At 39.0% G+C, this 27500-nt stretch overlaps 1 protein-coding gene and 1 pseudogene across 1 annotated transcript in view; one reads left to right on the plus strand and one right to left on the minus strand.

The window, feature by feature from the left end:
• LOC138020974 (NLR family CARD domain-containing protein 3-like) overlaps window positions 1-12631 on the plus strand; it is a 12702-nt pseudogene extending 71 nt beyond the window's left edge.
• A 5330-nt stretch (window positions 12632-17961) lies between these two features.
• The window catches only part of LOC138022165 (uncharacterized), a 21584-nt gene continuing 12045 nt past the window's right edge, over window positions 17962-27500 (minus strand). The window contains exons 4-9 of the mRNA XM_068869197.1: window positions 26473-26542; window positions 25920-25957; window positions 21918-21965; window positions 21453-21545; window positions 19561-19608; window positions 17962-18816 (exon numbers count right to left, since the gene is read on the minus strand). Coding sequence (XP_068725298.1) covers window positions 18613-18816; window positions 19561-19608; window positions 21453-21545; window positions 21918-21965; window positions 25920-25957; window positions 26473-26542 — 501 coding nt within the window. The 3' untranslated portion in view covers window positions 17962-18612. The remainder of the gene's footprint in view (window positions 18817-19560; window positions 19609-21452; window positions 21546-21917; window positions 21966-25919; window positions 25958-26472; window positions 26543-27500) is intronic.

Here is a 27500-nt window from a genome sequence, read left to right on the forward strand (position 1 = left end):
TGCAAATGAAATACAAACCTTCTTCTTTATTTTGAAAACATGTGATACAGTAAGGGGCCCAGTTCTCGGCCGGGCCCACTTCTCGGCCACTTTTTGTTCAACGTTTATTTTTAGCGCCGCAAATGAATCTGAATAAAAAGCAATTGCTTCCAAAGGTAGCTTTATTCCTTGTCTTTCGTTCTGCCGAGTTTTGAGTTTACAGCTACTATATACTGTGAGCAAATCGAGGTGACACGAAGGTAGGTGAATTTGATTTCCACGAAAACGTGTTTGTTTACGGCTACTCGAATTACATGGTCTAATTCAAGTTTGTATTTTATCCGTATAGGAGGCCCAAATGAGCCAATTCTTGGCATAATGAACGTAGAGCGATAAAGCTTTCTGTTAAATATAAACTTTTCTTGGCCTATTTTATTCTTTTACCTAAATTCACCCTTCAATATTTCCTTGGTACTTCTGCGTATTTGCCTATTCTCGGCCACCCTGCCACCGTAGACAACTCTAAAAAGTGCTCATAGTTTTGTATGGAGTTTTCTTGTCAAATCATTTGTAAAAGTAAAGCTGTAATGGGGTGGCATGTTCAAACAGTAGCTATAAACTCTTTTTTAGCCTCGCTTGCCAGTGTATTTACGAGAAAAACTAGGTGTGCCAAAAACGTCCTTTTCTAACATGAAACAAAGCTCGTTAAGGATACTTTGTGGTCGAAATATCAAACACAAGCCTTATTAGTGACTAAACAACAAAAATTGGTGATAAAACGTTGTTTATTCCGAGGAATCGAGCGCACTCTTTTGTGGCCGAGAGCTGGGCTCGCTGGCCGATAACTGGGCCCACGAACGAAGCCTCCATTTTCGTTATTACTCGGGAGAAAACCGCGTTGAGCAGTCGAAAGCTTTACATGTGTAAACTGAATGCTGAAGCTAGTTGTCTTTGAAATTTCAAGTCCTTACGGCTATTCCAAGGTAAAAAATACAAGTTTACGTTTTTTTGTGGCCGAGAACTGGGCCCCATACTGTACAGCAATCCAAGTATTTGTCCTTACTTTTCATTTTTTCACGCGTTTTTCCTGTTTTTTTTTTTTTTTTTTTTTGCTCTAGTCCTTCGTTCTGGTCTTTAAAAATGTCAATGATGAGTCATCCATATAAGTTGACTTAAGGACTGCTTCCGATCGTTCTCCTTCACTTCAAACTGCGCCTCTATAGGGGGACTATTCTTCCCAAAGACGACCCGGCTAAACTCGAAAATATCCGGCTCTCTGTGAGGAGCAAGGTCTCTCCACAACAGTCGGAAGTATGGACGATCCCTGTTTTTCAATCTCTATTTGAAGATACATTTCTTTTATATCACAAGCGACATGAACAAGGTTCCGGCGGTGAGCACAAGCCTGTACACATTCTCTGTAAGCGACTTCTCAATTTCCCACAATCTTTCGAGGCTACCGTCGATGCTGCAACAAGAATCAGCTTGCTTGCTTGCTTGCTTCACGCTGGTTCTCTTGTGAACAAGGTTTGGACATGAGACCTCGATCTTGAAGTTTCGTTGTAAGAGTAGTGTAGGTCAGTAGGGTTGGTGAGTAGTAGTGTAGATCAGCAGTAGTGTAGGTCAGCGTTGTCGATACCAATCCCGAAGATCGATAAGTCCATCTTTTGCTGGTTTAGGAAAGCTACACTCAAAGTGAGGTGAGGTCAATTGTTCTGGTACTCTGTCCAATTCACCACTGTTACCACTGGGACCGCTAACGCTTTCAAAAATCTATTTCTTTCGTTCTTGTGGGCATGGCTCTCGTCGATCTGACATGTTTTGGACTGCTGCTTATTGTAGCTATCCACTGTTGCATCAATGCTGATTGGTATAGCCACACAGATTCTTCAAAAGCTTCAATTCCAATTTCGACGTAAAATGAACACAGTTCCTTTAAAAATTTATTGCGCATTCTGCAGCTCTGACCACAGGTACTCTATTGCATTTTCGATGTCCGGAATTTCAGCATTCTTTACGCAAAGTCTTTCCAATTCATGTCAGAGTTTCGTACCTTTACTTTTTGCTGTGCGTTTTCCACTTTTTATATCTATGAATAAAACGTCCACTTTCTTCTTTCTATCCAGTTCACATGGTCTAGGTTCACCTGCATTTCGCTCCGTAAGATCGATTTTGGAAGCCTAATCTTACAACTCAAACTCAAACCACAAACAAAACCTCAAAACAAACTCCCGTCGTGGTCGCCAGAAAATGATCCCAAGGAAAACGGTAAGCGGCTTGGGAAACGTAAAACTCGATAACAAAACAGCAAATTGAATCACTTGAAAACAGCGATTAAAATATAGCCACAAAAGTATCACCAAAAAAAGTCAGACTTCATTGTCCTCGCGACGTCCTTTTTTAAAATGTCCGCGAGTGCGCGTGCAATGATCACGCGTCATGCAAAAGTCACGCAATGTCTTCTTAACACTCATTTTTGCCATCTTTTTGTAGCCAAAAGTTTGGAATATGGCATCTGGGCCAGCTCCATTTGCTTCATCAAAAGAGACGACCAACTATGCCCGTCTGTGCCGGCTTCTGGAGGATGTGGGAACCCAGGCTCTTCGTGATACCTTTGACAGGATACACGCTCCAGCTACTCTGCACCGGATTTTATCAAATACTTCAGCTGCTTACCCTACATTACAGTGGCTGAAAAAGAAACGAATTCTGAATCCCTCACAGTGGGGAAAGCTGTACCCAACTGTTCCTTTATTTGTATCATCAGCCAGCTTTGACATCACTCTTTTGATGGTACTTCTGAGAAATATATGTGGTTTCAGCCCTCCTGCCAGTACTGGAAGCTGGGACGTGCTTCCTCTCCATGGTGATAACAGTACAGAGGCAAACATAGCACGAATCAAGTGTTACAGAAACAATATCTACGCTCATGCCAGCCAGGCTTCTGTTGACGATACAACATTCAATGTGTTATGGCAAGAAATCAGCAACGCACTGCTAGCACTTGGATCTGGAACAATGTATGCAACTGCGATCAGCCGACTGAAGACTGAGTGCATGGATCCTGATTTTGAGGAGCACTACCGAGAGTTGCTAAAAGAGTGGAAGAAAGATGACGATAATACAAAGGAAAGGCTTGGGAAGGTAGAAGGTATGTTCAACCTTCTGTTATCTCCTTTACCTTGATATGGTTATGAACTCTTGAAGCAGTGGATTTCGGAAGTGAAATTAAATTAAACTGTTATGTAAATTGCTACTGCTTTCTCTTCATTCATGGTGTATACGGGCTCCCCTGTGGCTTCGACTTCGACTGCAACACGTCTGCCGACTTCCAACTGTAAGCACGAAATCATGTCTGTCATTACCAGCTTTCTGAGCCATTCAGTACTTCACTTTCGTCAATGAAACTCAAGAAGGTGTTCGTTTTTCGGATAGAGCCGCTTTTCACGCCTTGGCTCTGCAGCCATCTACAACCTTCTCTGAAAATCCACCGATTGTATCTCCAAGATCACCTTGTAGATTGTTGAATGGCTTGTGCTCATTTTTACTGTCTATCGACAGCTATGTTGTCCGCAAAAGCAGTGTCAGTGGCTATTTATGCTGGGTAGTTTTGCCTTTGCTGTAAGATGAAGCCAATGTGACTTTTTTCTCCACGTATTTCAATGCAACAATGAACTCGGATAGGGCAACCATGTCTCCTTGTAATACGCCTACCAGACACGACACTGGGTAAACTGGCGGAGGTCTTAACCCTGAGCTTGCCAAGTAGGCTTTTGTGGTACAAGCTCCTTAGGTGATTCTAAAGGATTGTAAAAGACAAACAGCGCAATCATTGCAACAAACGGATAAACACATGTTTGTGGTTTAAAAAAGAATACAAAAGCATGCAATGAAATTTTGTTAAGCCTGGTTTTCACTGGCGACGCAAGCATAAACACAAGAAGCACACGCAAACTCAGTAGCTTGTTGTTCATTAGGGCCTTTTGTTAGAACAGTAGTCACTAACAACAAGTAAATGCGCTTGCGTGTTCCTTGTGCTTATCCTTGCGTCGCTAGTGAAAACCAGGCATTATGGATCACTTGATGCTTTCCAAGTGATTGACTTTTGCGGGTAGCAACTGCATCAAAAAGTAAACACGCGAAAAAGCTGACACCTTAACTTTTTTTTTTTTAGAAATGCTAACCCAATTGACGAGAGATGAGGGAGCCACAAAAGAGAAATTAGGAGAGGTCGAACGTAGGTTGACAAATTCCTAAACTATAACGAAGCAATTTGTACTGCCTTCTAATGGCCCAAACCTAAGGAACTTGTGGGAAATCGTTCACAAGATCAAGACCAGCCAACAGGCGCATAATTCTCATGTGGGAAACGAAAAATGTCCGGATGGTTTCAGTTCTTGTTTGAATAACAGTTTTTCTGCAGGTTTCTTTAAGCTACTTTATTTATGCACACAGAATAGATTATTAACCAGATGTTCATACCGGTAAAGTACCAACGGGCAAATTACTTTCGTTCTTCAATCAGTTTGCTTTCTGGGTCTATATAAAAATAAATTCCATAAAGTGTACGTCTGTTACGGTTTGTCTTCTTTAAGTGCCGACTGGCAGAGTTGGCCCCGTATTTTCATTTAACATTACTTTTTTTTTTAATTTAGTATATTTTTTATTAAAGAACTTCTTACGTTAACATACAAAATAAAAGACACAAAAACGACACGTATCGTGCTTACATAGTACAAATATAGATAAATATATAACTAACCACACACAACAGTTATTATAGAAATACAGTTACCTAGTATATGGCATACAATGACTTCACTTTAAACATTACACTAATAATGAAAGACAATGGTGACATTGTTAACTTTTCCCACTTTTTAAAATGATTGTTTAATTTGTTTCTTTTCCTGGCCATATGGAGTTCGATGTTATAAACAAGCCCTGTCCGGGCAATAAAACCCTGAAGAGAAGGTAAAGCATTCTGGCATTTCTGAGAGTAAGTATAAAACTTACCCAAAAGCAAAATATGATTAAACAAGAAAAAATCATCTGCAATATCAAATTAAACTTACCAAAAATTACATGTTCTTCTTTAATGTTTTCAACAAAGATGTTATAATCACGTAGCCAGGACAAGACATGTTCCCAAAATTTAGATGATACTTTACAAGAAATGAGTAAATGTTCTAGGGATTCAACCTCTGTTTGGCAGAAAAAGCACAGGTAGGCGAATCAGCCATGCCGAAACGAAACAGTTTCTCGTTTGTGAAGGCAATACGGTTTAAAATTTTAAACTGAAATTCTCTAAGCTTAAATTCTAATGTCGTACGAAAAGCTAGCGAATACACCCCTTTCCAATCAATATCTATGTTCGGATACTTTGTAGCTAACCTTACTTTAGCAGTAGGCGTTGTTTTTTTTTTCTCCAGGAAAAGTCGGTGGATTTGTTTTGAGGAAACATCAAAAATTGGAACCAAATTATTACTTATCAGAATAGCTGGTGAATCCGGAAGTGGATCGATTACCGGTGCAGTAGTTGCCCTTTTAATTGCCAAGCGCCAGCTGGCAGGCATAGAGTTAATGATACCCATAATGAAGAAATCTTGCACTGGGTTAAGAACTTTTTCAGTTGAGAATAAGTCACAATTTTTTTAAAAACCTAGCTCTGCAACATCTGTGCGATACACACATTTCTTGTCAATGCAGAGAATCTTATTATTCCAAATGACTTCATTTGCAATTTCGGGTAGCGAGGTGGGCAGTTTTCCGTTTACTTCGGACCATGCATCGAAACATTGCTTGTAGAAACTAGGTAGGTAAATGCTTAATTTAGAAGTATCAAAGTTACAATGCAATATGAGCTTCCCACCGACAGGGACAAGAAGCTCATTTAAAAACGCTTTCCACGGACTTTCATATTCCTCCAAATATTTTTTTTAGGCATATTACTCGTCTTGTGCGAACCACAGAATCAATATCAAGCATATTTAAGCCACCCTTCTCAACTTCCGATGTCATCACATTTCGTTTTACTTAGTCTTTTCCATTCCAAATAAAATAGTAAAACAGAGAGTCAGCTTCTTTAACAAGGTCTTTAGAGATTGGCAACACCGACGCTCTAAACATAAGCTTGGGGATGGCAAAGGTTTTTATAATTTGTATTTTACCAAAGAGAGAAAGACCGCGCAATTTCCACAAATTGATCGTCTTCTTAATTGATTTCAAAGTATTCCTAAAATTCAATTCATCTCTTTGTTTAGCGTCATAACCAAAATAAACGCCTAGAATTTTAATAGTGATACAAAGATTTGGCAAATCAGAATGGCCCTCCCAAAGTGTTCTACTATTTCCTAAAGCTAAGGCTTCGGTTTTTTTCATTATTTATTTTTGAGCCAGAACTCTCACCAAAAGTCTTCAGCGTAACAAATAGGTTTGTATTAAGAACTGCTGTCTTTAAGAAAGCAGGTCATATCATCAGCGAAGAGGGAAAGCTTAACAGATTCGTCTAGTATCGTAATGCCGTTAATGCTATCATCTTCTCTTATCTTAATAGCTAAGGTCTCCAGAGCTATTATAAAAAGGTAGGGAGAGAGAGGATCTCCTTGTCTTACTCCCCTACTTAGCGCAAAAGGTCCTGTTGTGAAACCGTTATTAATTACACAGCTAGAGGCGTTGTTATATAACTTGAGACACGTATCCACTGAATGAAAGAAGGACCAAAATTAAATGCATGTAGTACTCTTAAAACAAAATTAAAATTCAGAGAATCGAAAGCTTTTTCAAAATCTATAGCTACTAAAATCCCAGGAATATCTTTGTACTTGGCATAATCAATCACATCATTGTCCTCCCGTTGACAAACGCATTTTGATTAAAATGAATTACTTCCGGAAGCACCTTTTCCAAGCGCTTTGCCAAAGTTTTAGACGCCAATTTAGCATCAACATTTATAAGAGATATTGGAAGCCAATTCTTCACCAACCTTTTGTCCTTTCCTTTCTTTTCTTTTTCATTTAACATTACTGACAATATTATCATTCGAATTATGCGCAATTTAGCTTGGTAGATATCTTTTCCTATATTTCGTCGGAAAATAAAAAAATAATCAAAGCTTCCATGAGCGACAAAAGTAGTTGAGACACTGTACTGGAAAGACCACAATTACGAAACTGAAATCGATCTTTGAGTTTCCACTTGTATTTTCCCCTCACCATTCAATGTTGGCGAGGGAAAAAGTGTTTATCTTAAAAAAACAACATCGTCGGAGGGGAGGGGGTTACATGAATAGATTAAGGGGGGAGGGGGGAATTTATTCAACATTCCCAAAAAGGGGCTCGATTTGTGAATTTGCTGATACGGCAGGTATTGCATTGCTCACTTCCCCGTAAAAAATTAAGAAAAAACACGAGCCAGGAAGAAAGCCTCAAAAGAACATGTTCGTCGCAGAGCTGATTTTAGTCCCGAAATTTACATCGTGTGGCTTCCAAATTAAACCGTGCCGCAAGCAAAGCACCGTCCAAAATACCAAGAAAGACGTATGTGAAGCTCAATTTCTGCCTACAGAACAGATGTTGCAGATCACACAAAAATGTTTAGATCAAAGCAAAATCTCATTTCGTAAATGGACTGATGCGATCTTCATGTTGGTAATAATTATGAAATAGGTCAGAAGGCAACATTTATCGCAAGCTATCAAATCCCTCGGAAAGTACTCATTTATAGCTCAAAACCTGTTCTCGATATATATCTCTTACATAATCCGAGTCCATTTTGGTTATATTAATGTACACCAAAAAAAAAACCCTAAATTTTAAAGAAAAAAGTGGAAACCTGTAAAAGACAGTCTATTCTTATCGTAAAATAAAGGTGTGTGTATGCATAAAGGCCTGTGCGGAAATCCTGTCAAATGCTGTTGTGTAGCAAGTCAATGACGAAGCAATCTCGAATCCGTTTGTATGAAGTTTGGTCGTGTCTTAGTCTAGTTTTATTTATCGTTGTTTGGAGACAGTTGAGTTCTCGGTTTAAGATTATGCTTTTCTTCTCTCCCGTATTGTGTACGTATTAGCAACCCATCGGTCCTACGATTTACTGTAGTTAGATCATCAGAGACCATTGACAGATGATATTTCGAAGGTAGTAATTTCTCCCCAGCCACGGTGGTTGTCCAATTGAAGTTAACACCACGACCTCCCACACTGGGAGCAGGCACGTATTGTCTTCCATCCGTTATAACAGCTGAAACATTTTTTCTTGAGGCGTCAATACTGCATGAAATATTGAAAAAGTTTCGGCGTTGAAGTCCAAAAGTTGAAGCTACCTCAAGGTGGCTTTTTCCGCGCTCAACGGTATTTATTGAAGGCCGGCACGGATTTTGAAGACAAAGCAAACATGGCAAGTATGGCGAAAACTTTTTTCTCCTTCTCGCGATGGTCTCAGAAATGCGGTGTAAATTCGTTTCCATAACGTAAACGTCATTGTGCCCAGCAAATGCTGCGTACGCATGCGCATTCGCTCAAAAATATAAGACCAACAGCTGTTGGGTGTTTTTCCAAATTTCTCGCAAAACCGTCATAAGATTTTTCAGAAATTTGGAATTAAAATAGTTCCGTCTACAAAGGAGTCGTCTATAGAAAAAAATCAGAAATTTAACTGACAAAAATTTGGGAACACTTAAAAACGTCCTTAGGCGATTTATGAAAAATCCGTCTGTTGTGATTCACTGCACTTATCAGTGACCAAGTTTGAGCTTCATGGCAAAAACTGCGTAAATATGGCAGAAATGGAAGCATAAGCCCTGAAAATTTGTGTTCAGCCATTTTAAACAAGTGGTTATGATTGTGTACACTCTTTTTTATGAGAACGTCTACTATTGGGGCTGACGCTGAAGGATATTTTCTTTTTGAAATTTGAGCCTGAAAACGTTCTTAATACGTTTGACCAAAAACTAAGTTGTCCTTCAGTGTATCAAATGCAATGAGAAAACCACATTGTCAATGTTAAAGAAACGTCGCTAACTGTAAGTGTTTGAGTTAATTAAAAATAAATTCAAAAAACAAATGAGCAACTGACTCTCAGGTTGGGAATGTTCTTAGTAGGTTATTAGAATTTTGCTTCAGCCTGAACGTTCTGATAAAAATAAGTGAATGTATATTAGATAACATATCATTAACTTCCAAGTATTCCATGGTAGGGGGAAATGCATCTTTATTATTACTGACTCTAAGCTAGATAATCACCGCAGTTGACAAGGCCTTCTTACTCGGCAGTTCAATATGTGAATAATATTTCATTTATTCAACAAACACAAAGGTATTTTCCTGCTCTGTATTTCTGGTGAGTGAGCAATGACGATTTTTGTTTTAATTAATGACTGCTTGTTTCAGATTCTTTTGGGCCAGCTGACTTTATCGACGATATTCGAGAACTCTACAAAACTCGAGAAGGATGGCTTGCGCCATTCCCGTGGTGCGAAGAGTTCCGATTCCATCTTGATAACATTTTCACCAGGCTTAAAATGGTTAACAGAAAAAAAGAACGCGGGACAAAAACTGGCTGTATTGTCAACACCTCAGAAATCCTCAAACCACACCAGGAATGTTTTCAACCCAGAAAGGTTTTGATTGAAGGGCAGCCAGGAATGGGAAAGACAACCTATTGTAACAAGGTTGCTTACGATTGGGCTAAGAACTGCAAAGCCGAAAATTCGTTTCCTGATTTCCAAGTGTTGCTATTGTTGAAATGTAGAAACATTGACTCTGACTTATGGGACGCTATTGATGACCAGCTTTTACCGAAAGATATGAAGAAAGAAGAAAGAGAGAAGTTCTTCACCTCCGTTCGGAACAATCAGTCAAAGGTTTTGCTAATACTTGACGGATTGGATGAGTTGCCAAACCATAAATTACCCGACTACAAAGAAATCATTCAAGGCAGAATACTTCCAAAATGTTACTTAGTGGTTACTGCACGACACGAAGCTGGAATAAAAGTACGAGAATGCTGCGACACCTTATTAGAGGTCGAAGGATTTACCGAAAACGACGCGGAAGATTTCATCCGGAGATATTTCAAAACCGAAGAGCATTTTGCGAAAAAGCTCTTGGACAAGCTGCACACAGACACAAGCCTTAAGGAACTAACTGCAAATCCATTAAATACAGCACTTCTTTGCCTCCTTTGTGAAGACTTCCAAGGAGTTTTGCCAAAAGCTAGAACTCTTCTTTTCCTCGAAATAGTGTAATGTGTGCTGAGAAGGTATAGGAGGAAGAAAGAACTACCAGAAACGGACCAAGACCTAACTCAATTATACCACGCTGAATTAAAGCACCTAGGTGGTATTGCGTTGAATGGCTTGCTCAACGATGAGATGTATTTCGAGCAGGGCGCATTCCAAAATTGTACCAGCAATTTAACACCTGAATTCGGATTTCTGTCAGTTCAGCCTGGACGCAGCAAACGAAGACCAAGTCTATGGTACGGGTTTCTTCACAAGAGCTTTCAGGAGTTCTTCGCTTCATTTTATCTTTGTTGCCAGCTTGTCGATGAAGAAATTAGTCCTGAAATTAGCTGCTGACACTAGATATTTTAATGAGTTTGAAGAGGTACTTATTTTTACTTGTGGTTTACTGGCTCGACGCTGCGAGGCAAAAGCCCTGGCACTTATGGGAAGTATAACAAGTCAAATTAACCATTTGCATTTAGTTAACCCAGGAAAAAGTGATTACTTTTTCTGGGTTGCTTTTGATTGTATCAATGAATGTGAGAAAACTCAGGATACCTTCGCCAAAGAATTGGCGCACTCTCTTGGTTCGCTTCTTCAAATTCATCGTCTTTGTTGCCCTCAGCGGATATGTGACAGTGGCGCTGCAGTATTGGCTGACACATTGGAAACAAATTCAACGCTAACCCATTTATATTTAGTGAAAAGTGCGATTGGTGAGTCGGGTGCTGTTGCACTAGCTAAAGCAATGGAAAAAAATTCAACGCTGACAGAGCTGGATTTGTCTTTCAATGAAATCGGTGACTCAGGTGGTGCTGCACTTGCTAAAGCAATGGAACAAAATTCAACGCTGACCCACTTGGCTTTGTTGAACAATAAAATAGGTGTCCCAGGTGCTACTTCACTGGCTCAGGCAGTGGAAAAAAATTCAACGCTGACAAAGTTGTATTTGTCGAACAATAAAATCGGTGACTCGGGTGCCGCTGCACTGGCTAAAGCAGTGGAAAGAAATTCAACATTGACAGAGTTAGTTTTGTCTTACAACACAATCAGTGACTCGGGTGCTGTTGCAGTGGCTAAAGCAATGGAAACAAATTCCACTCTGAAGAAGGTGGTTCTATCCAACAATAAAATCAGTGTCCCGGGTGCTGCTGCACTGGCTAAAGCAGTGGAAACTAATTCAACATTGACCAAGTTGGATTTGTCTTTCAATGGAATCGGTGACTCAGGTGCTGCTGCACTGGCTAAGGCAATGGAAAGAAACTCAACACTGAAACAGTTGGTTTTGTCGAACAATAAAATCGGTGTCCCTGGTGCTACTTCAATAGCTAAAGCAGTGGAACTGAACTCAACGCTGATAAATTTGTCTTTGTCTAACAATGAAATCGGTGACTCAGGAGCTACTGCACTGGCCAAAGCAGTGAAAATGAATTCAACGCTGGCAGAGTTGGTTTTGTCTCATAATAAAATCAGTGACTCTGGTGCTGCTGCACTAGCGAAAGCAACGGAAATAAACTCAACGCTAAGAAAGTTGTATTTGTCTTACAATGCAATCGGTGACTCGGGTGCTGCTGCACTGGCTAAAACAGTGAAAGTTAATTCAACGCTGACAAAGTTGGATTTGTCTTACAACAAAATCAGTGATTCAGGTGCTGCAGCCCTGACTAAGGCAGGGGAAAAAAACTTCATACTGACACAGTGTTCTCGTGCAGTTTTAAGAATTGTATACTAATCGTATAAACCGGTTTCGAAACGTTTTCAAACTATTGTAGCAAGTTTTACATTGAAGTAAATCGTTGGCCTTTTTTTTTTTTTTGCAAATAGGAAGCGATTTTGAGAACTTAAGGCCAGAGCCCTTAGGAAGCCCATCAAGAGTTTTGTTGCAATGCATAACGATTCCCGGGAATTCTTTGAGCGAGAATCATGGGCCTTATTCACGCGGCGGCCATATTGGCCATAGACGATAGATTTCGTACCCCGAGCCTCGAGTTGAAATGTTTGGGAACGAGTTTCGGTGAGGACTCAAAATGGCCGCCGTGTGATTAAGGTCCATTCTTTTTTTACGCGAAACACAATTTTTTTAAAAAGCTGTTGAAAAGGGCATTTCTCAACATTCCAAAAATGTAGTTTTCTGAGAACCAAAATTGTTGAGTCTGCCGCTTGCAGTAAATTGGAGAACCCGTCGCATTTTTTTAAATAGACCATTTTACAGTTCTAGCTAAGTTACCTGGCCTACGAATGGAAGCGAGGCTGCCGGTGACCCTGTTTTGATACAAACCTCCGTGCTTTTGTAATGTTAATACGGACTAATTAGAATTACAACAACACAATTTGCATGATAAAAGCAGTGGGGGCTGTATCAATGCAAGGTCACCGGCAGCCTCGCAGCCATTCATAGGCTAGGTCGCAGAGCAAACAACTGTAAAATGGCATATTGATCATGACAGTGATAAACGAGATACAGTACATACACCATTGCGAAGAGTTGTCGTTAAACGTATGTAAATATTAACGACGGCAATAATTTGATTGAAAAGAGATATTACTTTAGTCATTATAGAATAAACCAAACCTCGTTCCCAGGGTCTCTCTTCTCTGTCTCCGTCGTTGAGAAAAAGAAAGAAAATATTTTTCTCACCGACAATGGAGGCAGAGAAGAGATACCCTGGGAACGAGGTTAAAATAAACCTTGTGTCATTCAATTTGTTGGCTTTGACGATGTATTTGAGGTTCAAAGAAAAAGAAAACACTTCACGCGTTTTTGCTTAAGTGAATACGAGGTGAGGCTCGCAGGTTTTTCCACAGGCAACAGTGAATTCAAACTGAAAACGTTTAGGCAAGGTTTATAACACTGTGGGTCCTTTCAGTAGGGTAACGTTTTGATGTTTGACTAATGCTATTGTCAGGTCTTTTGCTCAGGGTGTCTCGAGTCAAACTGTTGCCATGGCAACTGAACAACACTGATCAAATGTCCCTCTCAAATCAGGTTTTTTTAAACTATCTTCAAAACTAAATCGGTGGTGACCTGAATGTTTTCAAATATCGAAAAGCCGCAGGTGCCTAATACGCAGTATGAGAAAAAAATTATCAAGCCGTTCGATGATGAAAAAAAAAGTTCTACTAGGCTAGTGTTTCTAGATGGAAGATGAAGTGCTGCGAGGAGAAGGCTCAAAATCGGCTTGAGAAATACCGGAAGCTCACGGTGTAAAAATGAAACAAACACGTGTAGGGTTACTTTAGCGCAAGAGGGAGTGAATTTTTTTTGGGAAAACAAAATGACAAAAACAAAAGAAAAATGAAAGCTTGTTTTCATTGTTCGCTATCGAGTAATGTGAACGCACTAATGTACGGAAAAGCAGACCGCGGAACCTCGAGAAATGACTGCCTTTTTTGAAACCCCGTGATAAAAACGATGAGATTTACATTAATATTTGTTAAATATTGAGTTACCTGCCGATTATCGCGTTCCAGGTACCATTTCTAGCTGTGATCTGCGTATTTGCACCATCTGATTCAAGTTAGTCGATTAACTGATGAATTGCGTGACAAGTAACATTAACAATGAACATCTGCTCAATTCCCTGCTTCCGATAATTTGTTGTTGTTGTTATTACGAAGGTATTCCGACGAAAGACTTACTACGAACGATAGAAGGAACGTATCGTTTCTTCAGCTAAATGTTTTTCCCTCTGTGGAAAAGTTGATATTTTGAAAATTTCACTTTATTTTATTCTTCTCGGCGGTAAATAAATGTTGCCTACATGCTCACGATTCAAGTGTATTTATGTGCAAGGCCTAGGCCAAGATCAGGGAAATCATCCCACCACAAACGTACCACGCACCAAATTCTCCCTGTAATCAAAAGCGATAGATCAAACAAATGGTAGTTATAGCTGGCAATCAGTTGTCCTGAAGTCAAACTGACGACGTAAATCCAAAGAAAATAATACAAACGTAAAAGGCAAATGAGGCGATAACCGGCCGAGGCCAATCTTAAAGAGACTCAAGTAATGATACGCAGAGATTAGGAAAACTAGAAATATACAAGACTACCCTTTCCCACTGCCTTAAGAACTGCGGAAAGAAACTAAAACAGGCGCTAAAACGAAAACTATAAAACCAAAATGACAACTGACAGGCAGGAAATAGCATCACGTGTCCTGCATGTTGCGAAAAGAATTAAAAATCCTCAAACCAAGCGGGATCGTTCCCGTCTTTTGACTTGGTAGTTGGTAGAGTGTGACTTGTCACGCAATCCACTAGTTAATCGGCTAAATTGATTTAACAGCTAGAATTGGCACCTGGAACGCGTTAAACGGCGGGGAAAGTCGATGTTTAACAAATATTAATGTAAATGTCACCGTTTTTATCATGTCGTTTCGATATAAACAGTCATTTCTCAAGTTTTCGCAGGTTCCGCGGTCGGCAGTTTTGGAGATTTAACAGTCTTGCCCGAAGCAGTCGACCCCGGGTTTTGAAACAGCCGGGTTACCCGGTCAGAAGAGATGACCCGCAGGTCAGATGTAAAACCCTAAGGTGTACAGTGGGCACGTTTTCCTTGACAAGTGGACTTGTCAAGGAAAACTTGCAAGTGTAAATGAGGCTTTAGTCAACCTGATTCGTTGAGTCATTTGGTTTGCGGTTCATTCTTTGTCTCTCCTTTGGCATGGTTTTCAGTCAAGAACGCTTTGAAAAAAGATTGAGCAACTCCTTTCGTTATAATATAGCAAAGCAGTAGGAATTACACTCACCAAATACATGCAACGTCCACCATCTTGTACTTCCATTCACTCAACGGAGCACACAGCGCGTCGCTGACGAAGGACTGAAAAGCACGTGTTCGAGCCAGCTTTGAAATGGTCAGCTGTGACGTTGAAAAGCGCTAAGGCGAGGCAGAGTGAAAGCGAGGCAAAATTTTCTACCGATAAGAGGTCGAGTGCAGGACTGCCGCTCGCAAAAAATAGCTGTATATTTTTCTTTAAGATTTCGAGAAAACGAATCTTACTCATGTTAAAAATCAGAGCAGGTCACTGTGCTGTTTGGAGATATTGCTCCAACACTTCTAACACAACTTATTTGCGTTTTTCACTATTTTAGGTCACATTTTTATTTTGATTCATGAGCTTTCGGACTGCGTGTGTGGCTTAAAGAAGGCTCGAAAGGGTTTTTCAGCTGAGCGCGCGCGCTAGCCACACACGAAGTTCCAAAAGCTGCTCGTGTCGGCTCACGATTCAAAGTGGGTCACCAGAAATAAACAAATATCGCTAATTGCGCTCACCTTTCTTCTAATTCCTATACATAAGGAATGTAAATAGACATCTATTCACGATAACTACGAAAATTGTACACAAACGGTTTAATGGTCTTTAATGGTCACTTAAATCCGTTCGTGTTGGCCTGTAGCTTCACTTGCGCGTGTCCTCGAACGAGCGGGTGACGCATGCGTAAATGCCGATCTTCTAACCCCCTCGTTTTTCCTGATTTTTCCTCGCTTATATGTCTGCTTCTGGACGGTGAATTTTTTTTTCAGTTTTTGCATGTTATCTTAGATTGATTTAAAAAGTTTGTCTGTCAAATTTAATAAAATTCTGTAGGTGAAAAAAGAAATTAGCGACACATTTCAAAAAACGTCTTTTTCTCAAAAACTGACCAACAGATTTCGTTAAATTTTAAATATTTTAGAGATTTATTTCTGGTAACGCTGAATGGGAAGATTTCAAAAAAGACAATACATCTTGATTTTAAGGCTCAAAGAAATGCCTATTACTATTGCCATGGTAACATTATTTTGGAGGAAAATCTATGGTGGGTACTTAATACCCTGGCCAAATTTTGTCTCGATATGATTACGCTAACTGTATCTAAAACAGAGTATGTTTATTTGTTTGAAAAAGGAGAAACTATTTCGGGCCTCCTTAAGATGATTCCCCAGAAATAGAACTTCTCATAGATTTCCGATAAAACTTGGCACACAGTAGTATTCATCAGCGTCGTACCATGGAAACGAGCCCGGTGACCCTCTTTTTATTACATTTTTATCATCTCCTTGACATGTTACAACAGCGTACGCCACTTTGACAAATGCCGCGCATCCCCAATGTTGGACAAATTTAGCTCGATTTTTATAAATGTAATCCCTGATAGAACGCAGAGGCTGGTGTCATTCTTCGGTTAATTCACGTACGTAAACGAAACACGTATTTGAATGCCTTGTCAATACTTCACACTCCAAAAGAGATTTAACTTGAGTGTGGTGACTACTCTGCACAAAGAGGTTTTTCTCCGGGTACTCCGGTTTTCCCCTCTCCTCAAAAACCAACATTTCACTTGATTTGCATTGATTTATTAATTTCAATTTACAGTGTCCCCAATTAGTGCTCCGGCGCTGGAAGATTAGACACTCAAATAAAATTCCTTTCCTTCCCTTTCCTTTCCCCTCAGACAACGTTGAGGGATATCTCGGTTCTTTCCGCTTCCTTATAAACCGCATTGTTTTGGATGGCGAATGGGGAAGGGGTAATGCGAAGTCTCAACGAATTTTGTGCGGGATTGTATCTACACGTGTAGAAATCCCACGAAATCCATCTATGTGAACATCGATCAGCCCTACTCGTGGAAACACAAGGAAAGAGAAAAATTTCTGACTTTGGTGAGAATTTAGCCAGCGAACGCAGACGTATTTCCAGCCGTCGTTTCTCTCACAGACCGTCAGAAATTCGTATGCGTTCACAGGCTAGTGAGAATTGACCCCACAAAAAGTAGGCAAGGACTTTGATGTCATTTCTGGGCAACGATCGTGAATCAGCTCCCATTTCAGCATTGCCAAGCTTTAATAATCTCGCCCTTTATGACTGTCTAGCTTACTACAGCCCCCGTGTGAGGTAAAAGCCAAGTCCAAGTGTGCAATTTTTCTTTCGTAATTATCACAAAGTAGCCTGTCTTCACATAGCAGGTGATGGCATAAAAAGAAAATTAGTGGAGTGAGTTTTTTTTTTTTTTTTTTTTTTTTTTTTTTGGGGGGGGGGGGAGGGGGTAGATTAACATAGAAAAAAATCTCACATGCCACCCCAGTAACCTACACTCTCTTTCACCAGTGAAGTACTTGGGCATGAATAATTATTTAAATGCTGAGATGGGAGGGCGAATTCTGCCAAAAACTTTCGGGTGGACCTTTCCTGCCCTCTTTTGAATACCTGCCAGGCAGACAAACACCCTAATGAGCAGAGAGCCTGCAAGAAGCCATATCTGCACTTACTTGATCTCTCGACAACAAAACCTAAAGTCATGTCTGGAAGAGGGAACAAACAAAAACAATGTAGGGCTCGAGAAAACCCCTGTCCCGTCATCCCGGACAAGTAGATTTCTGACCACTTGCTCCCCGGGCAAGCTCATTCACGTAAAGAAAAACGACAGCTATCAAGATTCTAAACACTAAAAAGATGTAAAAAATGCTTCGGGCAAGTGGGTCATGAAGTTTGCTTGTCTGATGGACAAGTTGGAACTTAAACTTTTCTGCAGCCCTGCAATGGCCAAAAAGATTTCACAAACTAATACCGACAGTGATGGATGGTATCGCGTTTAGGAATTGAGCATAATTCTTGTACTGGCAACAAGCAAGGAGGAAGGAACTTAAACACGAAGAGTGTTGGCATTAACTTTTTGATTCCACAGGGGTTCCCCATTCCGTGAATAAAATCATCTACATTGAGACAGTAAAATCTGCAAGTGGCAGTATTAGAAGAAACTGGAACATCATCTGCTGACTTATTAGCATGCATTTCAAACTTCAATTTCAGTCAAAATTAAACCACAGTACATGATAACAGCGCTGTGCTGAGGCCAATTTGGTGACCCTAAGTAAGTTTAAAATTAATTTCGAGGGAGGGGGGGGGGGGGCACAATATGAGCTGACCTTGTGTTTGCCAAATACTTTGTCCCACGGACTTTCCTACAACTGCAAAAACCAACAGGCATGCGATTCAAGTTTGGAAACACTAGTGCCATTGATAGGCTTCCCTTAACCTATTTTGGATCATGGTAAGTTCCTAGGAATTCCTATGTAGTCCCAATCCTTTGTGGGGGATAATGGCTACTTTGACAAATCTCTTCAAATTATAATTCTTGCCATTTGACCCCACAAAGGACTGGAAATACCCAGGAATCCCAAGGGACTTACAATTAGCAAAATAGGCTATTAATGAATTTACATTGCTCTTACATTGCTCTTGAATTTACATTGCAAGTTTTCCAATTGGATACTCTTGCTGCACAGTGTGCATGTACATTCTGTCAACTGTTTCACAACTCCTGTAACCCAATTCTTGATCCATCCTCTCTTAACTTGATTCCCCTTCACATTTCAATACCCATAACAGTTTGAATTCACACCAGCAGATGTCCACACCTTCTGTTCATGGAAATATTGAGAAATCCAACTCAGACACGTGAACAAACTCATTCTCTTGGGCATCCCCCACAGATGCATCCTCCTCCTCTGAGTCACTTGAGTCTGAATAACTTTCATCCACCAGCCTACCCCTCTTTGGTTCACTTTTGTCCTCTTGGATTTTTCTGGTTTCACTTTGTCGCACCCAACACCCTGCATCAAAATAACCCTATGGTGAAAAACATCAGATACATGTAAGTGAACAAAACTAATCAAATAAGTCTCTGCACAAAAATAAAACAAGAAAACTGTAGCAGAACAAATGAACAATATTCGAGCAAAGTGCATGCTATCATTGTCATGGTGTTCCTATAAATGTTCTCTTTCAAGGGACAAATCATGGAAATGGAAAAATAAAGAACCTATCTCAACCCTTTTACTCCTAAATCAGCCCCCACTGATTAGCCACTATCAAAAATACATGTACCATAATACTCTTTGTTTGTCCCTTCAAGACTTTGCATAAGCATTGTTTCCAGTTTCTCTTGGGACCATTGTAGGTCCCAAAATAAAATATAAACAATGCTTATGCAAAATTTTGGAGGGACAGACAAAGAGTATTATGGTATTTTTGATAGTGGCTAATAAGTAAATCATCTGGCATTGCACAAAGCAAAATCTGTGAGTGTCACTTTTAGGAGTGAAATGGCAAAAATGGAACATTTTTTACAATGATTGTTCTTTGAGTAGACCTAGATGTTGTTAACTCCTTCACTCCTGAACTAGGCCCCATTGATGAGTGCAAAAATTCTTGTGTGGTATATAAGACAGAGTAAGATAATGTATGTGTCACTCGTAAGAGGCAAAGGGTTTGGGGGTGGGGGGGGGAGGGGTGTTAGCATTTACTGGGTCAAATTCTTTGTTGGGATACAGTGTAGGTAGACAATTTCCTCCCTTCAACCAAAAAACTTACTGCTTTTGACCATTGCAACATCAAGCTGGTCTCATAAGGGCCATAGACCTGAAAACGAGTGAGATATATCACTAAATTTCACCTGTCATCAAGTACATTAAGTCACATGGTAATACAAAAAACAAAAAACTTGAATCACTCCCTATTAGCAATTTCCCCACTACATGGAATGTTGCATTGTTAAATGCTAACTGTTATCACAGTGACACTCATAACAAAACAACCAGTACATGTACAGTACATCCATACTTCATATTAAAGTGTGTGACCTAATTCCCACTAATTGCAAATCCTTAAATTCATTTTTCCCTCCCTGTCAATTGACCATGTGATTACATGCACAGTACAACAATACCACAGGGAAACTGGATGGGCTTTTTGCAGCAACAGTTTTAAATCTTGCTTTCCACTTCCTCTGAACCATTTTGAAAGGTGTGACGCAACTCGGGACTTGTCCCTTCTCTCTTTCCTCCTTGGCATCACAAGGAAACAAAGGAGTGAGAGCATGGAAATGAGTCATATGTATTATCCTTACCAGTAAACATACAGTTTCTGATTTTTTCCCTTGCCAGGAAATAATTTCATAAAAATTATTTTTTGCAAAGTGCTGGGTTTTTTTTTATAATTACATGGCAGTTTTATAATCCATAAAAAAAAAAGATCCAAATTCTCAATTTCTGTGGTGAAAACAAAACTTTACTTCTCAATATCTTGAACTGAAGGTGCCTTACAATTTCCTTTACTTGTTGCTCCCATTATCTTATCATTTAACCATACAAGGTCTTAAGACCATGAGTAAAGTTCGAAGATAATGGAGTGTCCCTGTTTGACTCGTTCACAAAGAGCGAATAATGACTATATAGCTTGCTCTAATCTCGTTTTGATGCACTGTTTTTGGATTCTTAAAACGAAGCAATGATAACAAACTTAGCAAGGCAAGAGTTTATATCCAAGGCAAACAAAAAAAAAAAACAAACAAACAAAAATTAACTGTCATTAAGAGTGATGTCATCCTTACATTCCACTGCTGATGATACAGGAAGTATTATTTTCAACAATGTTCTGACATGAAATAAATTATATTCATTAGCTCCTTTTGATTCTTTACCACCATTGACACATTTTAAAGTTCAGAGTTGTGATGTGACCCAAGAGATTGGTCGCAAATTAAAACCATGCATCTAATACACTTGCAGGCATTTTGCTTAGCCCAAAGAAAATAAGATGTAATTTCATGCCTACGATATCACACCAGTTTAAAAATACGATGAATGGTGCATCTTAAAAGTCACCATGTAAATCTGACAAAATGAAAAAGTTCATGTAACTTGAGGGGAAGTGCTCAATGTGAATGAATGCAAATAAGATTTATTATTCATGCAAGCTGTTACAAGCTGACTACATGTATATCATGCATGACAGAAATAAACATTAATTTTGAACAATGCATTTCACTTCGGAGCTTCAGACATTATTTTGATTGAAATCTTGTACATGTATGTAGGTCTTCTTTCTCCCTAAAATCTAGCTGAAAGTGCACATACCTAAGATACAATCAAATAGACTGTTTCTCCTTCTTGAAAGCTGCATTGACAAATAATATAAAACAGAAAATTTCATGCACAATGGACCATTTTCAAATTCTCATGGCTGGAGTGGATCTAGCATGGAATGGAGGCTAATGTGGGCAAATCTTTTCAAATGCAAATTAATTTGCCCGCATTAGCCTCCATTTCATGCTACATCCAGTCCAACCATTAGAATACGAAACTGGCCTATTATTATTGTATCTCTGCATAAAATTTTCTGTTTTCCATGTAATATATAAAAAATGAACAGTGTTCTTTTTTACACTGTTAACAGGATTCATTGACTTTAAACTCCTTCAATACCTCTGCTTCAGAATCTTCAGTCCATTTATACTCCCAATACAGTGTTGGACCATTTTCATCAACACCTTTTCTCTTCTTAGCGTCATCTGTTTTCTGAAAAGACAGTCATTAGGAAACCAATGTAACAAAATTATTCCAATTATTAAAAAAGTGTCTATAAATCCCCTCTAAGAAGAGAAGAAATTTTTTTAAAAAAGTGCAAAAAGACACACATACAATGCACATGTGTATCCTGGTGCCCCTCAGCCATAAAGGACAGCACCCTCACCTTGCAGGGGACTAATACATCACCATCATAATCATCATCATTATTGTTGTTGTTGTTGTCACTATTATTATTATTATTATTATTATTATTACTATTATTATTATTATTATTATTATTATTATTATTATCAATTACATGTACCGGTATCAGACAGTTATTTTGGAAATGTTTCTATTGCATTCAACTTGAATGTTTACCTGTCGGCGCTCCGCTGCTCTCACTGTTACATTCCGATCATCTATTTTCTAGTAAAAAGAAAAAGAAATTGACTACTAACAGGTCTTCACAACATAGTAATTTACCTAAGCTAGTAGACAACCTTACATAGTCAAATCTATTTTCATTCACATTGTTGATGGTCATGATCAATGGTATTATGTAACTACCGGTATGTAGCCTCATGCAGATGTCCTCTTTTGGACCAAGAATTCAGAGTTTTTTCCCCCAACAGCGCACCAACAGCGCGCACTCTCACTGGTTACTTCAAGGTCACATGACATCTAACAATAAAACTGTTTCCCACCAAAGGTCCCTGAGCAGGCAACAGTGCAAAATCTATGACATCAGAGGGTAACAGTGTACTGTTACCCGCGAATGTTGACTGACAACTGCTGTTGTTTTTGCCATTGCACGTCTTTCTTTTTGTGCTATATCATAAATCGCTTAATGACTGGTCCCTCGGGAAACAGTTCATTTTGTTGAGATTCTTGGGAAACAAAATGAACTGTTTCCCTCGGGACCAGTCATTACGTGTTTAATGTAAGATTTCAAAGACACAGAAATAGAATAGTGTATTCATTGCTTTTTCTACTTATTTCATGTTCCTTCCATCATGTGGGAGACTGGTATCAGCCACTTAAAGGGAATCTCCACCCCAACAAAAAGAAGACTGTCTTCAACAAGAAAACCATGTTTACAATCAAAACCGTTTGTATCTGAAATAATAATCCCCTGCACTGCCATTATTGTTGTGATGTGTTCAGTGGTGTCAATAAGTATGGAATCCAATAAAAAGCATTGGCTACACCTCACTCAGAGAAGTCAGCAATTTTATTTGCCTAAATTGAAGTTTAAAGACAGAATGATTCTTTGAAACCCAAGATTTAACAACTGAACTGAGCTGTGTGGACAGTGGGTGCCCAGGAAGTCCAAAGAGCTCTACTCTGATCAGCCAGCCCCTAGACAGTAAAACGCTCCCATGTCTAGCAATCCCTGCAACCCAGCCATCATAGCCACTACACACAGACATCCAGGCACCCATCACAATGTGCAAACAAAGGAAAAATGGGGAGTAGAGGGAGGGCGGGAGGCAGAAAAAATAGGAACCGCTAAGACAGAGAAAAAATGCTAAAAGAAGACTGCAAAACACTCTACCAATGTAGCTCAAAATGGCCGCTACACTGAGACCGCATGGCCTACATGAGTCTGTGCACATCGGAATCAACCTCTGGCCGCTATAAGCTAACCGTTCCAGGCACAGAAAACCAGCATCTTTTTGCTGTTAACCATTGTTAACTAGGTTAAATCACATTAAATTCATTTTCATAAATGAGAACAGTCAGGTACTCTACCCATACCAGCCACCAAAGTCAAATTCTATTGCAACCTCTGCATGTTGATTATGGTTGCCCTCTGGTTTTGATACAAAAGCTCTTTGTGTTAGAACAATAAATTATTGGGCAAAGAAAGCACGTCACAAATATTCAAGATGATGGTTCCCATAAAATAGAGTCCTCTTCAGTTGGCCAGACTGGCCCTGTTTCTACCTGAGTTTAGTCTTACCCTTCTGTCTTAGTTCCTCTTCGCTCTAATCCTGTTTGGATAACTCCAGTGTTTGAGGAGTTTCGGTGCTTTACTTGTCCAAGTTCATACCCTACTTGGAAGAGGTTTCCTTGCCAATTCCCCTCTCTTTCGAGAAGGAGAGTAGTCCAAGCATTTTAGCGAATAAAAGTGGTCAACCTATCACTAATTACAACACGTTTCGAGCGTTAGCCCTTCGTCAGAGCGATTCGCTCTGACGAAGGGCTAACGCTCGAAACGTCAGCTTTTAGAATCTCTGTACGGTGGCCAATTTACATTATCAACTCCGTTGATAAAACCAAATTTTTGTATACTACTTCCCCACCGACGCAGCATCACAGTTTCTTTAGAAACTACCCCCTCAATTCAATACGGCCGCCTCCACGTGGGATTTGCTGTGTACAGGTGAGTCCTTTTCTTACTTGTTTTGACTTGCTTTTCAATGTTTTAAATATTGATGGTGATTTGAATAGAATGTTAAGCACAATAAAACACATTTGCAAATTAGATAACCTTTTTGCAGAGAAAAGTAGAATTATATTTTGGTTTCACTACAGTGTATGTAAGTTCGTAAGCTTGTTAGCAGTTTAAATACAACAATTTTCTGCACATATAATGAAATAAATTGTAAGCATCATGTGAATTTGAATCGTTTATTCTTCGAATTCATGAAATATGATGACTATTGGCCAGGACAAGCTGCATAATAGCCCTATTTCGCAGTTAAGTTATCATATTAAGATAACAATAGAGACCATCGAGGCACTTCAGTTCGGGCTCAAGCCACAAAAAGCCTGGTTGCCAGAGGAAAACACAACGGACAATCCAGTCAGTCAAAAGTAGAAAATGAATTATCAGTAATCAATAATCATATAAGCAGCAGTAACACTGCATACTTGTTGGTTTTTAATAGTGGTGTGAAAATAATACCAATAAATAATTTGCTGCAGCTGAGCATTTCCCCACGTTTTGAATAAATGTACCTTTTACAGAATGTTATCAGATAGGAAAATGCCAAAACTAAATGCAATGGAGATCGAAGACTCCATTTTGAAAATATACCAAAACTTGAAACCACACTTCTACGAAAAACCGCAGGCACACAACAATCAAGATCGCTCGCCATGTGATTGCAACAAGACATGAAAAATGAAGGTAGAAAAGTTTTGTCCTCACATTCTTTACAGCCACTATTTCGACTTTAATTTTTTTGTCTTCAATTAATTAACAGTACAGAATACAAGTTATCTTTTTCACAGAGTTAAAATGTAGTGTTTTTTAATTGGAGTTCAGTGTCCACCACAGAAACTAGAAGAAAGAGAAAGCCAATTAAAGATAACATTTCTGGACAACCGAAAAGGCAAAAGCAGAATGTTGTTTGTATAGTGACTAGTACAAGCGCATTATTTTAATCATACATACATACATACATACATACATACATACTTTATTGTTACCTCCCCAATGGGGCTTTTCAGGAACAATAATTTAAATTACCAATTAAAAGTTAATAATAACTATACAATTACAACTAATCAAATTTAAGAAACATTCACAACATCTAAAATTTGCAATCAATAAAAATACTAAAAATAAATGAAGTTCAAGAAGTATTTACAAAATTGTCTAAAAGCTTATTTTAAGATATGTTTAAAAACTTGAACCGAACGAATCATACGTAGGAGGTTTCCTAATGGGCAACCAAGGATTTATCATGCGTTTGGTTGCCGATTATTTTTTTTATTTCGAGACCTGAGAAACCAATTTCATCCCGGTAACAGAGACAGCCTGGTCAGCTAGGATCATGTGAAGAGGCCTTTAAAAGGAAAAATGAAAGATTCTACAATTTTTTCCAAAATTTGTAAACAAATTTGATTCTGGACACTACAGAGCTTAAACAAGCATGACGACGATGGCTAGGAAAACACCACAAAACAATCAATTAATTTTAATGAGCAAGAACAAAAAAAACTCTGCATGCCCGGCAAGTGTGTTTTACATTTGCGTACATTTATGACCCATCCTCGCCCTGACAATGACGTGAAATTACAAAATTTAAGGTTTTTTGGAGGACATGCGCACCTGACATTAACTTTCAATTTTCTCTCTAAATATCCACACTGTTCTTACCAATTTTATTTCTGGAATGCTGATACACTTAACCTGCAAGGTGACTTACAATAACTGGAAATAATAATCGTAGCCATTCTCAATGTCCTTGCTTAAGATCCCTATTATTAACTCCACTCCTTAAGTAGGAGTGGATGCCACAAATAAACAACTTTGATTGAATTTCCATTATGAAATAAAAATTTCAAGGACTCACTCCTTAACTGTTTATTGCAAACTTGACAGCATGTGTGTACCACAAATACATTTGCATTAAGAATTTAACCTACCAGGTGATTGTAGGCACACCACGATTTACACTTTGCAGCTGCAGATTAAGAAAATAAAAGTCAATTATGCACCACAAGAAACATTAAGTTTGATCGAAATACACCCATCAGGTAATTCCTGGAGAAAAAAAGGCTGCACAATGTTACACCCATCAGGTAATTCCTGGAGAAAAAAAAGACTGCACAATGTAGGTGTACATCTAGGAACCTACATCCGAACTACATTGCATTTTCTAAAGTTGTGTGTGCTGTACTTTGTGTCCTTTCTTTCCATCCTTAAGAAGCTGTAAGACATAATCATAAAACCCTGGACATTCTCATTAGCTACACTGTACTCCACTGCTTTTTTAGCACACAATAAGATGGCAGTAGGACTTGAGGTACTGAACCCAGAAGTGGCAACCAACACAGTCTAACCACCACGACCAGAATAACATCAGAAAATCTGGAATGGCTCTTACAAGTTTTTATCAGGCCTAAAAGAGTTGCATTGTTCAGGATAATTTAACCTAAGTTAAACAAAGTTAATTTGTTCTTTCAGTTCAGTTCTTACCAGAATCAGCATCAGTAAATGTTATAAAAGCAAATCCTCTTGAGGTACCAGTTTCATGGTCCTTGACAAGCTGCAACCAATCAAAAAGGTTTCTCATAAAGCAATAAGAAATACTGGTAACAAAATACTGTTATACATTTGAACATCTGAGACAGTATACCGACTATCATTGGTAAATTTACAGTAGCTGCCTGAACGCTACAGTATGACCCAGTTGAGGTTCAAAGTGTATTTTTTTGCACAAATTGTTTATCAAAAGATAATATCTAACCTCATTTTCTACAGCCTGTGCTCTAAGTACAGAGCCTTGTCTTTTCTACTATGAAACCACCAAATTATCTGCAGATTGAGCCCAAATTATTGCGTGACTGCTCCACCCACTTCAGTTAAACATTTTGATGAAATTCCTTTCCCACGGTATGAGCAGTAGTCAGCTTTCGCCAACAATGGAAAGATACATTTTCATAGGGGGGAATGGAGGAAATTTCTCTTGTTCAGAGGTTGCAAGTGCAACCATGGACTTTTTGTTACATGTACTTCGAGTGCAAGAATGGTTCCTTGGTCTGAATAGTAGAGTCGAACACAACGTCTCTCAAGAATTTGAACTATTTACAAGCGAAAGTGGGTGGGGCAGTGACTCAGTAATTCGAGCCCATTCCACAGATCGGTGGTTTTCATAATAGTTCAATTTTATAATCCTATAAAGGTCCAACTTCATACTCAGTTCAAAAATACACAACAACAAAAAGAGGCACTGCATATTAAACTATTTTTAATTATCTCTAAGAAAGTATGCTCACTATGATTGGCTAATTTAGCGGGTTGTTACCCTGTGAGCAGAGACCCTTTGATCTTCCTGGATAAGTCGGGAAGAGGAAGGGACTCTGCCACCTGCTTCAACTTTCTTTGTTGAACATGGGTTAAAAATTCAAATGTATTCAGGTGTCAGTCACGCATGCCTTACATGTATACAAACAGTTGGGATGTTTTCGAACAACTCTGGCAAACACACAACAACCAAGGAATAA

The sequence above is a fragment of the Montipora capricornis genome, chromosome 10, assembly GCF_036669925.1.
Source record: "Montipora capricornis isolate CH-2021 chromosome 10, ASM3666992v2, whole genome shotgun sequence".
In the NCBI taxonomy this organism is placed as follows: domain Eukaryota; kingdom Metazoa; phylum Cnidaria; class Anthozoa; order Scleractinia; family Acroporidae; genus Montipora; species Montipora capricornis.